The 17066-nt window shown below is 55.8% G+C and overlaps 1 protein-coding gene and 1 non-coding gene across 2 annotated transcripts in view; one reads left to right on the top strand and one right to left on the bottom strand.

Annotated features, from left to right (window-relative positions):
• Nucleotides 1-14302: 14302 nt before the first annotated feature.
• On the bottom strand, nt 14303-14377 carry Trnat-agu. The gene has a single exon. It is a non-coding gene; the product is annotated as a tRNA-Thr (tRNA).
• Nucleotides 14378-15597: 1220 nt separating this feature from the next.
• The window catches only part of LOC124718656, an 88899-nt gene continuing 87430 nt past the window's right edge, over nt 15598-17066 (top strand). The window contains exon 1 of the mRNA XM_047244284.1: nt 15598-15972. Within this exon, the coding sequence (XP_047100240.1) occupies nt 15818-15972 (155 nt within the window). The 5' untranslated portion in view covers nt 15598-15817. The remainder of the gene's footprint in view (nt 15973-17066) is intronic.

Raw genomic sequence — 17066 nt, 5'->3', positions numbered from 1 at the left:
TCCCCTTTGGGGTTCTCTCAGGACCCGTCAGAGAGGTGTTCTCTTGGCTGAACTTCTTAACCAACTTAACTTCTTCTGCCTTAACAATCGAGCACCCAATTTCCTTTCTGACTCCTCGCACGCCTATACCAATTTGGACCTATTGTTGTGCACTGCCCAGCTTGCCCCCCCTCGCTTTGGCTCGCCCTCCCCTCGCCTACGGTTCGCCCCCACCCCTCACCTTCGGTCGCCCCCCCCCCCCCCACGCCTTCGTCTCGCCCACGGTTCGCCCCCACCCCTCGCCTTCGGTGCCCCCCCCCCCCCACGCCTTCGTCTGCCCCCCCCCCCTTACCTTCGTCTCGCCGCCCACCCGCCTTCGTCTCGCTCCACCCCTTACCTTCGTCGCGCCCCCCCCCCGCCACGCCTTCGGCTCAGCCCCCCCGCCACGCCTTCGGCTCAGCCCCCCCCCCTCGCCTTCGGCTCAGCCCCCCCCCCTCGCCTTCGGCTCAGCCCCCCCCCCTCGCCTTCGGCTCAGCCCCCCCCCCTCGCCTTCCGCTCGCCATCCCCCCCTCGCCTTCCGCTCGCCATCCCCCCCTCGCCTTCCGCTCGCCATCCCCCCCTCGCCTTCCGCTCGCCATCCCCCCCCTCGCCTTCCGCTCGCCATCCCCCCCTCGCCTTCCGCTCGCCATCCCCCCCCTCGCCTTCCGCTCGCCATCCCCCCCTCGCCTTCCGCTCGCCATCCCCCCCTCGCCTTCCGCTCGCCATCCCCCCCTCGCCTTCCGCTCGCCATCCCCCCCTCGCCGTCCGCTCGCCATCCCCCCCTCGCCGTCCGCTCGCCATCCCCCCCTCGCCGTCCGCTCGCCATCCCCCCCTCGCCTTCGGCTCGCCATCCCCCCCTCGCCTTCGGCTCGCCATCCCCCCCCCCCCGCCGTCCGCTCGCCATCCCCCCCCCCGCCTTCGGCTCGCCATCCTCGCCTCGCCGTCCGCTCGCCATCCCCCCCCCCGCCTTCGGCTCGCCATCCCCCCCCCGCCTTCGGCTCGCCATCGCCCCCCCCGCCTTCGGCTCGCCATCGCCCCCCCCGCCTTCGGCTCGCCCCTCCCCCCCCCGCCTTGGGCTCGCCCCTCCCCCCCCGCCTTGGGCTCGCCCCTCCCCCCCCCCCGCCTTGGGCTCGCCCCCCCCCCCCTCGCCTTGGGCTCGCCCCTCCCCCCTCGCCTTGGGCTCGCCCCTCCCCCCCTCGCCTTGGGCTCGCCCCTCCCCCTCTCGCCTTGGGCTCGCCCCTCCCCCCCCTCGCCTTGGGCTCGCCCCTCCCCCCCCTCGCCTTGGGCTCGCCCCTCCCCCCCTCGCCTTGGGCTCGCCCCTCCCCCCCTCGCCTTGGGCTCGCCCCTCCCCCCCTCGCCTTGGGCTCGCCCCTCCCCCCCTCGCCTTGGGCTCGCCCCTCCCCCCCTCGCCTTGGGCTCGCCCCTCCCCCCCTCGCCTTGGGCTCGCCCCTCCCCCCCTCGCCTTGGGCTCGCTCCTCCACCCCTCGCCTTGGGCTCGCCCCTCCACCCCTCGCCTTGGGCTCGCCCCTCCACCCCTCGCCTTGGGCTCGCCCCTCCCCCCCTCGCCTTGGGCTCGCCCCTCCCCCCCTCGCCTTCCCCCCTGCGGGTCCGGGGATTAGAATAGGCCCGCGGTATTCCTGCCTGTCGTAAGAGGCGACTAAAAGGAGTCCATCCCCCTCACGGGGGTAGTTCGCGCCTGCGTCCGGAGACGGACGGTTCCACGACCTATCATCGTGGTCCTTTTGGTTTTTTCACTTCTCGTTTCTTCCTTTCTTTTGTTGGTTCCTTTCTTTGCTCTTCTCCACCTCATTGTCTTCCTTACTCTTTCCCTTGCCTTCTCCTTGCCTTCTCATTGCCTTCTTCTCCTTGCCTTCTCATTGCCTTCTTCTCCTTGCCTTCTCCTTGCCTTCTTATTGCCTTCTTCCCCTTGCTTTCTCATTGCCTTCTTCTCCTTGCCTTCTCTGGTCTCCGCCTCGGCGTTTGAGACAGTCTGTCCTCTTTCTCCCTCTCTCTCTTCTTTTTCCTCTTCTTCCTTCCTCCCTGTGCGTGCCTGAAGGCCGACCCACGCGTTCGCACGCGTAGCCGGTGACGGGGTAACGCGTAAGTCCCCGCCCTGGGTAGACATGTAAGGCACGTGCGTACCCCCTGGTAAAGGCCAGGCCCGGGGAGGGGTGATTGCCTGAGCTGATACCTTCTGACCATGCCGATTGGTCCCTCCGTCTGTTTCTCGGGAGGTGTGACCTGAGGTGTAAACATTCACCTAAGGCGGGAGTGCCCTCTGAGAGGGTCCCCACAAGGAAGGAGCGCGCCATCGGAGACGCTGGCAATCATGGGGGATTCCTCCGCAATGGCTTCTACTCCATCTCTTTCGACTTCGACCCAAAAACGGAAACGTGACCAGCCAACAGTGACAAAAGTACTACCGCCTGCCCCACAGTTCCTCGTAGTTTCTCGAACTGAGGACGGAAAGGATTTTTCCTCTGTCAACCCTTTCGTTATTCAGAAGGGCGTCGATGCCATAGCCGGATCTGTCAAATCCTGTACCAGGTTGCGTAACGGCACCTTATTACTAGAAACTGAGAATGCCTTTCAGGCACAAAAACTGCTTCGGGCCACCCTCCTGTACACGTTCCCTGCCCGGGTGGAGGCCCACCGAACTTTGAATTCGTCTCGTGGTGTGGTCTATACTGGCTCCCTCGACGGATTGACTGACGAGGAGCTTCAATCATTCCTCGCTGAGCAGGGCGTGACGGCTGTCCATAGGGTCATGAAAAAGGTCAACAATGACCTTGTACCGACCCGGACAATTTTCTTGACCTTCGATAGTGTTAAGCTGCCATCGCGCATCAAGGCGGGCTACGAGGTTATTTCTGTTCGCCCCTATATCCCGACACCTACGCGCTGCTACCAGTGTCAGCGTTTCAATCACACTCGACAGTCTTGTTCCAATGCGGCTAAATGTGTCACCTGTGGCAGGGATGCCCATGAGGGTGACTGTCCACCTCCGTCTCCTCGTTGTGTGAACTGTCAGGGTGACCATGCAGCATCCTCCCGCGACTGTCCTGTCTATAAGGAAGAACGCTGTATCCAGGAAATTCGGGTCAAAGAGAAAGTGTCCACCTCGGCTGCTCGCAAGCTATTGGCTAGTAGGAAGCCCACGCTGCTCCCAGCGGGGAAATACAGTACTGTCCTTGCCTCTCCTCGGACTACCCGGGAGGTAGCAACCCAGACATGCGATCTGACCTTCAGCACCACGGTCGTCCGTTCGGCCAGTGCTAAGATCGCGCGGTCGACGTCTCCTCTTCCTCCCATCACCCCACAGACACGAGCACCTTCTTCAGCTTCTGCTAAGACGAAGACACCGAAGTCAGATGCACGGGCCTTCAAGAAGGAACCATCCCGTGCAGACTTCCTCCGTACCTCGACCTCACAGCCTTCGACCGGTACTTCCACTACACGTCCTTCCAAAAAGGCGCATAGGAAGCACAGTTCTCCTTCCCTGCCACGGCGCATTTCTTCTCTTGCGCCACCCAGCGGCTGCCGCCCCAGGCCGTCATCCGTTTCACCTGGCCGCACCGCTGGTCGCCGTACATCTGGCCGTTCACTGGCGGAGGAAGCTCCCCATCCCGGCCATCCTCCCGAGATGGCCGATGACCCTATAGACCCAATGGACGATGACTGTCCGCCTACTGATAGCGGCGGCAGTGCTCGCTCGAAGCCAGGCCCTAAGCGGCCTTCGAGGTGACCACTTCTCTCATCTTTCTTTTCTTACGATGGCACTTATTCACTGGAATATTCGCAGCATTCGCTCCAACCGAGAGGACTTGAAGTTGCTGCTCCGCTTGCACCGTCCGCTTGTCGTAGCCCTCCAGGAAACGAAGCTACGCCCATGCGATCAAATTGCCTTGGCACACTACACCTCTGTGCGTTTTGACCTACCCCCTGTGGTAGGTATCCCAGCTCATGGAGGGGTTATGTTGCTGGTCCGGGATGATATTTACTACGATCCCATCACGTTGCACACCGGCCTGCAGGCAGTTGCCATCCGCATTACTCTCCCCACTTTTACGTTTTCCTTTTGTACCGTTTACACTCCATCGTCATCTGCCGTTACCAGGGCAGACGTGATGCAACTTATTACTCAGCTACCTGCACCATTTTTGTTAACTGGAGACTTCAATGCCCACCATCCCCTTTGGGGCTCTCCAGCATCCTGCCCGAGGGGCTCCTTGTTAGCAGACCTCTTCAACCAGCTCGATCTTGTCTGCCTCAATACTGGCGCCCCTACTTTTCTTTCGGACACATCTCACACCTATTCCCATTTAGACCTCTCTATATGTCCTCCCCAACTTGCACGCCGGTTTGAGTGGTATGCACTTTCTGATACATATTCGAGCGACCACTTCCCGTGTGTTATCCATCTCCTGCAGCATACCCCCTCTCCGTGCTTCTCTAATTGGACCATCTCCAAGGCAGACTGGGGGCTCTTCTCTTCCAGGGCGACCTTTCAGGATCAAACCTTTACAAGCTGCGATCGTCAGGTCGCACACCTCACGGAAGTCATTCGCGCTGCTGCTGAATATTCCATCCCTCACCCTCCTTCTTCTCCACGTCGCGTACCGGTCCCCTGGTGGACCGCAGCATGTAGAGACGCTTTACGTGCTCGTCGACGTGCTTTACGCACTTTTAAACGCCACCCTACAGTGGCGAATTGTATCAATTATAAACTATTACGTGCTCAGTGTCGTCGTATTATCAAGGAAAGCAAGAAAGCCAGCTGGGCTGCTTTCACAAGCACCTTCAACAGTTTTACTCCTTCTTCTGTTGTCTGGGGTAGCCTGCGCCGGCTATCTGGCACTAAGGTCCACTCACCAGTTTCTGGCTTGAAGGTCGCGAATGACGTCCTTGTGGCCCCTGAGGCTGTCTCCAATGCCTTCGGCCGCTTTTTCGCAGAGGTTTCGAGCTCCGCTCATTACCACCCTGCCTTCCTCCCCCGCAAACAGGCAGAGGAGGCTAGGCCACTTAACTTCCGCTCCTCGAATTGTGAAAGTTATAATGCCCCATTCACCATGCGGGAACTCGAAAACGCACTTGGCCGATCACGGTCCTCTGCTCCAGGGCCAGAATCTATTCATATTCAGATGCTGAAGAACCTTTCTCCTGCGGGTAAAGGTTTTCTTCTTCGTACATACAATCGCATCTGGATTGAGGGACATGTTCCCGCATGCTGGCGCGAGTCTATTGTTGTCCCGATTCCTAAGCCGGGGAAGGACAAGCACTTGCCTTCCAGTTATCGACCTATCTCGCTTACCAGCTGTGTCTGTAAAGTGATGGAGCGAATGGTTAACTCTCGATTGGTTTGGCTGCTCGAGTCTCGACGCCTACTTACCAATGTACAATGTGGATTTCGTAGGCGCCGCTCTGCTGTTGACCATCTGGTTACCTTGTCGACCTTCATTATGAATAACTTCTTGCGGAAGCGCCCGACCGCGGCTGTGTTCTTTGATTTGGAGAAGGCTTACGACACCTGTTGGAAGGCGGGCATCCTCCGCACCATGCATACATGGGGCCTTCGCGGTCGCCTCCCTCTTTTTATTCGTTCCTTTTTAATGGATCGACAGTTCAGGGTACGTGTGGGTTCTGTCCTGTCCGACACCTTTCGCCAGGAGAATGGGGTGCCACAGGGCTCAGTTTTGAGCGTCACTCTCTTCGCCATCGCGATCAATCCAATAATGGATTGCCTCCCAGCTGATGTATCAGGCTCCCTTTTCGTGGACGATTTTACCATCTATTGCAGCGCGCAGTGTACACGTGTCCTGGAGCGCTGTCTTCAGCGTTGTCTTGACCGTCTTTACTCCTGGAGTGTCGCCAATGGCTTCCGTTTTTCTGCCGAGAAGACGGTCTGTATTAACTTCTGGCGATACAAAGAGTTTCTCCCACCGTCCTTAAGACTCGGTCCCGTTGCTCTCCCAATCGTGGAGACAACCAAATTTTTAGGCCTTACATTTGACAGGAAACTTAGCTGGTCTCCACATGTGTCATATTTGGCCGCCCGTTGTACCCGTTCTTTAAATGTCCTCCGTGTTCTCAGTGGTCTGTCGTGGGGAGCAGATCGAACCGTCCTACTTCGTCTATATCGGTCGATCGTCCGCTCCAAGCTGGATTATGGGAGCTTCGTATACTCCTCTGCACGGCCATCCATCTTACGCCGCCTCAACTCCATACAACATCGGGATTTACGACTTGCGATCGGAGCATTTTATACCAGTCCCGTAGAGAGTCTTCATGCTGACGCTGGCGAATAGCCACTCGCCTACCGGCGCGATATACTGCTTTGTCGGTATGCCTGTCGGCTACTGTCAATGCCCGACCATCCGTCTTATCGTTCCTTTTTTGACGACTCTCTTGACCGTCAATACGGGTTGTATGTCTCTGCCCTGCTACCCCCTGGCGTTCGCTTTCGTCGCCTCCTTCAACACCTTCATTTTTCACTCCCTGCAACCTTTCGAGTGGGCGAGAGCCGCACGCCACCTTGGCTCCAGGCTCAGGTCCGCGTTCACCTTGACCTCAGCTCGCTCCCAAAAGAGGTCACTCCCGGTTCGGTCTACCACTCCCGTTTTTTGGAACTTCGTTCGAAGTTCATCGACATGACTTTCATTTATACAGATGGCTCTAAGACCAATGACGGGGTCGGGTGTTCCTTTATTGTCGGGGCACAAAGTTTCAAATACCGGCTCCATGGCCATTGTTCGGTCTTCACAGCTGAGCTCTTTGCCCTCTACCAGGCTGTTCTTTACATCTGCCGCCACCGACATTCTGCTTATGTCATCTGCTCAGATTCCCTGAGCGCCATCCAGAGCCTCAGTGATCCGTACCCGGTTCACCCTTTCGTACACCGGATCCAACGCTCTCTTCAGCAGCTGGTGGACGTCGGTTCTCCAGTTAGCTTTATGTGGGTTCCTGGCCATGTCGGTATCCCTGGGAACGAAGCTGCAGATGCCGCGGCCAAGGCTGCGGTCCTCCAGCCTCGGACAGCTTCTTGTTGTGTCCCTTCGTCCGATTTTAGCAGGGTGATTTGTCGGCGCATCTTATCTCTGTGGCATGCCGATTGGGCTGCACTTACCGACAACAAGCTTCGGGCCTTAAAACCTCTTCCCGTGGCTTGGACGTCCTCCTCACGCCCTTCTTGGCGGGAGGAGGTCGTTTTAGCCCGGTTAAGAATTGGACACTGCCGGTTCAGCCATCGCCATCTGCTGACGGCTGCGCCGGCGCCGTTCTGCCCATGTGGGCACTTGCTGACGGTTAGACACATTTTAATGTCCTGTCCAGATCTTAACACACTGCGCCTCGATCTTAACCTGCCAAATACTTTCGATGCCATTTTAGCGGATGACCCACGAGCAGCTGCTCGTGTTCTTCGTTTTATCAATTTGACAACCCTCGCTAAGGACATTTGATGATGCTGTTTTTTAATCCTATGCCTGTCAGTCTGTCTTTTATCGTGTTTTCCCTTTTAGTTGTTGTGGTCAACTTGTGCCTCGCGGTGCATTCTTAGAGTAGTCAGGGCGCTAATGACCATGGAAGTTGTGCGCCCTAAAACCACAAAAAAAAAAAAAAAAAAACCCCTCGCCTTGGGCTCGCCCCTCCCCCCCTCGCCTTGGGCTCGCCCCTCCCCCCCTCGCCTTGGGCTCGCCCCTCCCCCCCTCGCCTTGGGCTCGCCCCTCCCCCCCTCGCCTTGGGCTCGCCCCTCCCCCCCTCGCCTTGGGCTCGCCCCTCCCCCCCTCGCCTTGGGCTCGCCCCTCCCCCCCTCGCCTTGGGCTCGCCCCTCCCCCCCTCGCCTTGGGCTCGCCCCTCCCCCCCTCGCCTTGGGCTCGCCCCTCCCCCCCTCGCCTTGGGCTCGCCCCTCCCCCCCTCGCCTTGGGCTCGCCCCTCCCCCCCTCGCCTTGGGCTCGCCCCTCCCCCCCCTCGCCTTGGGCTCGCCCCTCCCCCCCTCGCCTTGGGCTCGCCCCTCCCCCCCTCGCCTTGGGCTCGCCCCTCCCCCCCTCGCCTTGGGCTCGCCCCTCCCCCCCTCGCCTTGGGCTCGCCCCTCCCCCCCTCGCCTTGGGCTCGCCCCTCCCCCCCTCGCCTTGGGCTCGCCCCTCCCCCCCTCGCCTTGGGCTCGCCCCTCCCCCCCTCGCCATGGGCTCGCCCCTCCCCCCCTCGCCTTGGGCTCGCCCCTCCCCCCCTCGCCTTGGGCTCGCCCCTCCCCCCCTCGCCTTGGGCTCGCCCCTCCCCCCCTCGCCATGGGCTCGCCCCTCCCCCCCTCGCCTTGGGCTCGCCCCTCCCCCCCTCGCCTTGGGCTCGCCCCTCCCCCCCTCGCCTTGGGCTCGCCCTCCCCCCCTCGCCTTGGGCTCGCCCTCCCCCCCTCGCCTTGGGCTCGCCCGCCCCCCCTCGCCTTGGGCTCGCCCGCCCCCCCTCGCCTTGGGCTCGCCCGCCCCCCCTCGCCTTGGGCTCGCCCGCCCCCCCTCGCCTTGGGCTCGCCCGCCCCCCCTCGCCTTGGGCTCGCCCGCCCCCCCTCGCCTTGGGCTCGCCCGCCCCCCCTCGCCTTGGGCTCGCCCGCCCCCCCTCGCCTTGGGCTCGCCCGCCCCCCCTCGCCTTGGGCTCGCCCGCCCCCCCTCGCCTTGGGCTCGCCCGCCCCCCCTCGCCTTGGGCTCGCCCGCCCCCCCTCGCCTTGGGCTCGCCCGCCCCCCCTCGCCTTGGGCTCGCCCGCCCCCCCTCGCCTTGGGCTCGCCCGCCCCCCCTCGCCTTGGGCTCGCCCGCCCCCCCTCGCCTTGGGCTCGCCCGCCCCCCCTCGCCTTGGGCTCGCCCGCCCCCCCTCGCCTTGGGCTCGCCCGCCCCCCCTCGCCTTGGGCTCGCCCGCCCCCCCTCGCCTTGGGCTCGCCCGCCCCCCCTCGCCTTGGGCTCGCCCGCCCCCCCTCGCCTTGGGCTCGCCCGCCCCCCCTCGCCTTGGGCTCGCCCGCCCCCCCTCGCCTTGGGCTCGCCCGCCCCCCCTCGCCTTGGGCTCGCCCGCCCCCCCTCGCCTTGGGCTCGCCCGCCCCCCCTCGCCTTGGGCTCTCCCCGCCCCCCCTCGCCTTGGGCTCTCCCCGCCCCCCCTCGCCTTGGGTTCGCCCGCCCCCCCCTCGCCTTTGTTTCGTCCCCCCTCTCGCCTTTGCTTAACCCCCCACCACTCGCCTTCGGCTGCCCCCCCCACACGCCTTCGGCTCGCCCCCCCGCCCCACTCGTCCTCGGCTCGCCCCCCCCGCCCCACTCGTCCTCGGCTCGCCCCCCCCACTCGCCCCATCTCGCCCCCCCCCTACTCGCCTCCGGCTCGAACCCAAACCCCCCGCCCCCCCGCCTCCGGGTCGCCCACCTACCCCGCCTCTGGCTCGAACCCCACACCCCCGCCCCCGGCTCGAACCCCACGCCCCCGCCTCCGGCTCGAACCCCACGCCCCCCCACCGCCCCCGCCTCCGGCTCGCACGCCCCCCACCGCCACCGTCTCCGTCTCGCACTCCCCTCCCCGCCCCCCGCCCCGCGTCTTGAGTGGTCCATTCTTTCTGACACTTACTGGAGCCACCATTTCCCGTGTGCTATCCGTTTGCTGACTCCTACCCCATCAATGTGCACACCCGCCCTCGCCTTCGGCTCGCCCCCCCTCGCCTTCGGCTCGCCCCCCCTCGCCTTCGGCTCGCCCCCCCTCGCCTTAGGCCGGAAGCCTTCGGCTGCCCCCTCCCCCCACCTTCGGCTCCCCCCCCCTTCGCCTTCGTCTGCCCCCCCTCGCCTCGGCTCGCCACCCCCCACTCGCCTTCGGCTCGCCCCCCAACCCCCCTCGCCTCCGGCTCGAACCCCACGCCCCCCCACCGCCCCCGCCTCCAGCTCGCACGTCCCCCACCGCCACCGTCTCCGTCTCGCACTCCCCTCCCCGCCCCCCGCCCCGCGTCTTGAGTGATCCATTCTTTCTGACACTTACTGGAGCCACTATTTCCCGTGTACTATCCGTTTGCTGACTCCTACCCCATCCATGTGCACACACAAATGGCAGCTTTCTAAGGATGACGCAGCTTTACTCCTCCCTGGTGACCTTCAAAGAATGAGATTTCCCCAGTTGTGATGACCAGGTGTAGTATCTTACCAACATAATCCTTACCGCAGCAGAACGTTCCAGTCTTCTTTACCACATCGTGTCCCGGTCCCTTGGTGATTTGAGGCATGCCGCAACACAATTCGCGCACGGAGACGTTTTTAACTGCCGTCCTACGATGGCAAACTTCATTCATTGTAAACAGAAGGGTGCAAAGTGTTGTCGCATTCTTCGGGATGGCAAAAGAGCTAGCTGGACTTCATTCACTAGTTCCTCTAACAGTTCCACCTCTTCCTCTGTCGTGTGGGACAACCTCTGACGGCTCTCTGGGACCGAGCTCCATTCCCCAATTTCTGGCCTGACAGTTGGTGACTATGTCAATTTGGACCCTATTCCTATCCACAACACCTGGGGCCGCCATTTTGCAGAAGTTTTGAGCTCTTTCCGCTGTCACCCTGCCTTCCTCCACCAGAAACGAACGGAGGAGGCTCAGACGATACCCTTTTCTTCTCCGAATCGTGAGTGCTACAGTTCCACCTTTACTATGATACTACAAGGGAGCTAGATCATCCGGATCCTCTGCCCCAGGGCCAGACGCCGTCCACATTCAGATGTTGCAGCACCTTTATCTTGCGGGCAAGCACTTTCTGCTTAACATGTACAATCGCATCTGGACAGAGGGCACATTTTTTGGACACTGGCCACTGTCATACCCAGAACTAAGCCCGGTAAGGACAAAAACCTCGTAGCTACTGCCCCATGTCTCTTAACAGCTGCATTTGCAACGTGATAGAACGTATGATTCATGCTCGGCTAGTATGGTGGCTCAGGTCTCGCAGTTTACTGACTAATGCACAGTGTGGATTTAGAGTGCGGCGTTCTGCAGTTGACCATCTCGTTGCTTTGTCCACCCGTGTCACGAATGGTTTTCTGCGGAAATCCCAGACTGTGACTGTGTCCTTTAATTTAGAGAAGGCCTAAGACACCTGCTGGAGAAATGGTATCCTCTGTATTCTTCACACGTGGGGCTTTTGTGGCTGCGTGCCGTATTTCCTTCAGGCATTTTTAAAAGACCAAGTTTTGTATCCACGGACCCAACCAACCAACTCGCACACGTGCGCCCTGACCGTGACATCGCTGGCCACAGTTCCTGTCGCGGCCGTCGGCATCTCAGGGCGTTACCGCCGACAGAAGAGGTCGCGCCATGGCTGAGCTCGGATCCTCAGTGCCCTCTGCCTTTTGCATATGAGGAGGAGCGCTGGTCCCGAGATGGACAGTCTATTGTCGATTGTCTATTGCTAGCCTTTCGTGGAGTTTATAGTGGAGCCATTGCAGTGTGATATTTGCTATTGTATTCGACTAGGCTCAGTACAAGGATTACTCTCATGTATTACTTGGACTTGTATTGCTCATGCACGTTTCGTCAGAAATAAAGATAAGTTATCTCTTCGTTCTAGCTGGCGCAATTCTTGTCATTAATTGTTTTTCGGTCAACGGCCAACAGACATAGCCACATCCTGGTCACTACCCACGCTTTATACAATTTGTGGTGGCTGCCCCAAAAGTACTGCCAAGGACCTCGGGTTTGGGAGCCGTCACAAAACCAAGTTTTCGCGGTGCGTGTGGGTTCTGCCTTGGTGGACACCTTTATCCAGGAAAACGGTGTGCCTCAGGGTTCCATTCTGAGCGTCATCCTCTTTGCTATTACCATTAACCCTATAATGGCCTATCTCCCACCACACATCTCTGGCTCCCATTTTGTTGATGAGTTTTTCATCTATTGCAGTTCTCCACGGACCTGTCGCACTGAGTGGCGTCTTCACCGCCATCTTGATCACCACTCCTGGAGCATCAACGATGGCTTTCGCTTTTCCACTGACAAAACTTTCTGTATGAATTTCTGGCGGCGCAAATGGTTTCTCCCACAATCTTTACATCTTGGGCCTGTTGCCCTTCTGTTCATTCAAACTACGAAATTCCTGGGACTTGTGCTCAATAAAAAACTGCCTTGGTCCGCCCACATGTCTTACCTGGCAGCCCGGTGTACTCGGTTCCTCAGTGTCCTATGTGTCCTCAATGGTATTTCCTGGCATGCGGATCGAACCAGCTTTCTCCGTTTGTACCGGTCCCTTGTCCATTCGAAACTCGACTGTGGGTGCTTTGTTTGTGCATCTGAGCGTCCATCCCTCTTACGTCATCTCAACACTGTCCACCATTGTGGCATCTGTTTGGCCACGGGCGCCTTTTACACTAGACCAGTCTGTATGCTGAAGGTACTGAACTACTACTGTCCTACTGCCGTGACTTTTTCCTCAGCAGGTATGCATGCCGTTTGTCTGCCATGTGTGGCCACCCATCCTATGCCACCTCCTTCGATGATTCCATTGATCACCAGTATGGGGCGCGTCTCTCTTCTGTTACCTCCTGGAGTCCACTTTCGGCACATGCTCCGGTGGCTTAACTTCACTACTACCTGCAACCTTTCCGGTGGGTGTGAGCCCTACACCACATTGGCTTCGTGAAGCGACCCGTGTTAACTTTGGCCTTCATTCGCTTCCTAAGGACACTATTCCAGCCTCGGTCTCTCGCCTCCGTTTGACGACCTTCACATGGAACTTCGCGATAGTACGTCTTTCGACATTGGCTCCCAGCAAACTGCTCAGTACTTACGGCCGAGCTCTTCGCCCCTGTATGAGGCCACGGAGTACATCCGGCGACACAGCCTTTTTAATTGTGTCCTCTGCTCAGACTCAGTCAGCACCCTTCAAAGTCTATGTGTACTGTACATTGCCCATCCCTTAGTGCAGCAGGTCCAGGAAAGCTGTCACTTGCTCACTCTTGGTGGAGCCAGTATGATATTTCTGAGGGTTCCTGGTCATGTCGGTCTGCCAGAAAATGATGCTGCTGCCGAGGCTGCAGTCCTCGTACCTCAGCCTGCGAGTTCCTCTGTTCCCTCTGATGATCTCTGTGTTGCTGTCTGTCAGGAGATGGGGTCCCTTTGGCATCGCCAGTGGTCCTCCCTTCACGGGAATAAGCTCAGGATTATTAAGCCTCTCCCGGCGGCTTGGACGACCTCCTCTTGTCGCTCCTGTTGGGAGGAGGTCACTTTGACTAGGCTGCATATTGGGCACTGCCTTTTTAGCTGTCATTTGATAAGCGGTGCACCCCATTACATTGTACACATTGCGCCCAAGTTTTAACTGTCTGCCATTTCCCGATGGAATGTCCATTTTCTTAACCATTTTATGTTCCTGCTTGGGATTGTTGTGTGAGTTATCGGCCATTTTAGCAAATGACGCGCGGGCTGTTGACCGCATCTTACTTTTTACCTGCCAAAGCAATATGGCGAAAGCCATTTAATATTTAGTTCTGGACCCCCGTTTGAGTGTGGTGTCTTTTTTAGCCCTTTTTCCACATGCCTGTTTTTAGATGTCTTCTATTATGTCAATAGGGACTGACATATAGTCGTTTTTTAACTGTTCTGTCTCCACTCACTATCTCCAAATGAGAACATGTAAACTTGAATAGCGGCAGTGAAGTACAAATAAGAGGACAATCAATAAATAAACCCATAGTAACTGAAATACCAACAAGCGAAACAAAAACACTACAAACTTGTGCGCCAACCCAATACATTGTGTACTGCACAGTAAGTGGTGCCCCCCCCCCCCCTTTCCTGTGAAACTGAAGCTTTAAACGATGTCTCTTCATAAATGACAGAGGTTCACAGATGATGACATACGCATCAAAATGTATAAGAGTAAAGGAAAAAGGATGAAGAAAAACGGAGATTTAAGGGAAAAGTTGTAAGAGCGTTGTTGCACGTTTTTAAGGTCAATTGAGCTTGAGCTGTTACTAAACTAAAGTGAAGATCAAGAAGTTCAGTGTTCCTATTCCTATCTGTCACAGAGCAACCAGAGAATGGGATTTACACTAATACGTTGTTTGTGGGAAGTTGTGTACAGAAAGTAGCATGGTCGTCACTGATAAGTAGTTCAACAGTGCTCTGTAAACTGATATGGCAATACAAGGCAGGGAAAAGGAGAAGGGGATAAGTTGAATATGTACATTTAAAGTTAATGTTGGATAAATAATACGGTAAATAATAATGAAATGATAATTAAATGGACACCCTAGCTGCAAACAGGCGTTGATATACTTCACTGGGGACATGTTGAAAATGTGTGCCCCGACCGGGACTCGAACCCGGGATCTCCTGCTTACTTGACAGACGCTCTATCCATCTGAGCCACCGAGGGCACAGAGGATAACGCGCCTGCAGGGACTTATCCCTTGCACCCTCCCTGTGAGACCCACATTCTCAACATGTCCACACCACTACATTCGTAGTGCACCTAATAGATGTTTGCCCACCATACGCATTACTCATGGCAGGTTAATCTACCAAGTCCTGTACGAGTTCGGTCATAGCGTGTGCGTCATGTATAGTAAATAATAATGTTGGGCCTAGTGAAAAAAGAGAGCAATCGGTACGTGCTTTGAAGTGCAATGTCATATGTTACACAAGTGGCAATAGGGATTTTTATTATTATTATTATTATTTTTCAGTTGTAGATGTTGATCATATGCTTTGTTTATAATGCCAGTATGTTGTTCTTTGAAACTTTGTCAGATTAAAACTGTATGCTAAACTGCGATTCGAACCTTTGCCTTTCTTGGACGTGTGTGTGCGTGCGTGCGTGCGTGCGTGCGTGTGTGTGCGCACGCGCACGCGCACGCGCACGCGCACACACGCACACACACACACACGTCCAAGAAAGGCAAAGGTTCAAATCGCAGTTTAGCATACAGTTTTAATCTGACAAAGTTTCAAAGAACAACATACTGGCATTATAAACAAAGCATATGATCAACATCTACAACTGAAAAATAATAATAGTAATAATAATAATAAAAATCCCTATTGCCACTTGTGTAACATATGACATTGCACTTCAAAGCACGTACTGATTGCTCTCTTTTTTCACTAGGCCTAACATTATTATTTACTATACATGACGCACACGCTATGACCGAACTCGTACAGGACTTGGTAGATTAACCTGCCATGAGTAATGCGTATGGTGGGCAAACATCTATTAGGTGCACTACGAATGTAGTGGTGTGGACATGTTGAGAATGTGGGTCTCACAGGGAGGGTACAAGGGATAAGTCCCTGCAGGCGCGTTATCCTCTGTGCCCTCGGTGGCTCAGATGGATAGAGCGTCTGTCAAGTGTGTGTGTGTGTGTGTGTGTGTGTGTGTGTGTGTGTGTGTGTGTGTGTGTGTGTGTGTGTGTGTGTGTGTGTGTGTGTGCGCGCGCGCATCTATATGTTTAATTATTTGAACATCAGTTTGTTCCTTTGCTTCTTTCAGTGCCTGCAAGTATATCTAGCAGAGATCCACAAGATAACCGCATCCCCCAGAACCCTCAGAGTGCCAGAAGTCTGGAGGCAGACACAACAGCAAAATGCCATCAGAGTGCAGCGGCGGGTGTCTTTTGGCTGGTGAAGACATTGCAAAGAATCGGAGCAGTGAGACGCTTGAAGCTGCTCCTTCCACTGTCACTTCTGTTTTACAAAATGGCAGTGCCACAAGTCCCCAGTCGGATGCGTCTGCAACTAATTTGAACACACAGCAATCGGAAATTGCAGTTTCCTACGAGGCAGACAGTGCAGCACACGGCACGGGTGCCTGGCGCATGAGTGTAGACGACTTGCCCGATGTTATACTGATAAAGATATTCTCTCACTTGTCTTTCAGAGAGCTACTAGATGTGGTGCAGAAAGTGTGCTGTCGTTGGAAAATGTTATCCAGAGAAGCGGAGTTGTGGACTGATATGGAATTCCATATCAAGTAAGAAATCTACTAATATATAAAATGTGTGTTGTACAATTGTTTGGCAATAAATAAGTATGATCGTGTGATATCTTTACTTTTGTTAGTCTAACAGGGATATGGAAAAACTTGGATTGGAAAGCACTGTCAGCTCAGATTAAATCATTGGAATATTCTGATTTTGTTTTCAGAATATATTCCACTTTTAGAATTGTGTACCAGCGCCAAAATTTATTTTGTATTCGGCGCATTTTTTGATTGACTTTGTGTTGTGTAAACATTATTGTGATATTTAATGTGTAGGTCCTATTAGTGAAAAAAATTTTTTCTTAATTATTAATATTCTGGCCATGTCATCTCTTAACTGACGTTCATAGTAATCTTATACTTTAAGAATAAAAATTAATTTTCCTCAGAATGCAATTATCTGGTGTTAAGTGTTTTTTTTATGATAACATGATAGATTTCAAGGCCTCTAGCCTGTTCTTCAGATCTGCTGGTACACATTAAAGCATTAATATAAGCTAGTCCATACATATTACCATCACATTACTTACTACTGATAACGTCTTTAAACTTCATTTATCCCTTCTGTTCATAAGATTCGTTCCCCCCCCCCCCCCCCCCCCCCCCCCTCACAAGTCAAAATATCTGTAAAATTAACAATTTCATATAGTCCAGCTTACAGCTATTTATACAATGGTACTGTCCAGTTACATATGTTGATTATCATCTAATAGTGTTCACACTTTATTTCAACCTGTCATTAAGAAATGTTTGTGTGTGTTCCTTCATGTCTCCTTTACTTGTGCATGTGTGCGTTTACCTATTCATTTTTTTCTCTCTCTGCCCCATTCTTATCCTGATGAAATTTTAGAAAATTCTGAAGTTTACAATCAGGTGTAGCAACTGAAGTGTTATCTGGTGCAAATAACGAGGGGGTTTCAAAATTCGTGTTACACATTTTTAGATGTTGTAGAGGGGGGTCTTAGAAGAAAAAGTTTAATGCAGGAACCCATGTCCGGAAACATCACCCAGTGAAGCTAGAGAGCATCAAAGTACAGGGTACCTGCACCAGTAAAAGTACGCAGACAGTATACAGGATGATTCCA

The sequence above is a fragment of the Schistocerca piceifrons genome, chromosome 10 (assembly GCF_021461385.2).
Source record: "Schistocerca piceifrons isolate TAMUIC-IGC-003096 chromosome 10, iqSchPice1.1, whole genome shotgun sequence".
Classification (NCBI taxonomy): Eukaryota; Metazoa; Arthropoda; class Insecta; order Orthoptera; family Acrididae; genus Schistocerca; species Schistocerca piceifrons.
Note: the sequence above shows the minus strand (reverse complement) of the source record. Positions and strands in the feature narration are given on the sequence as shown.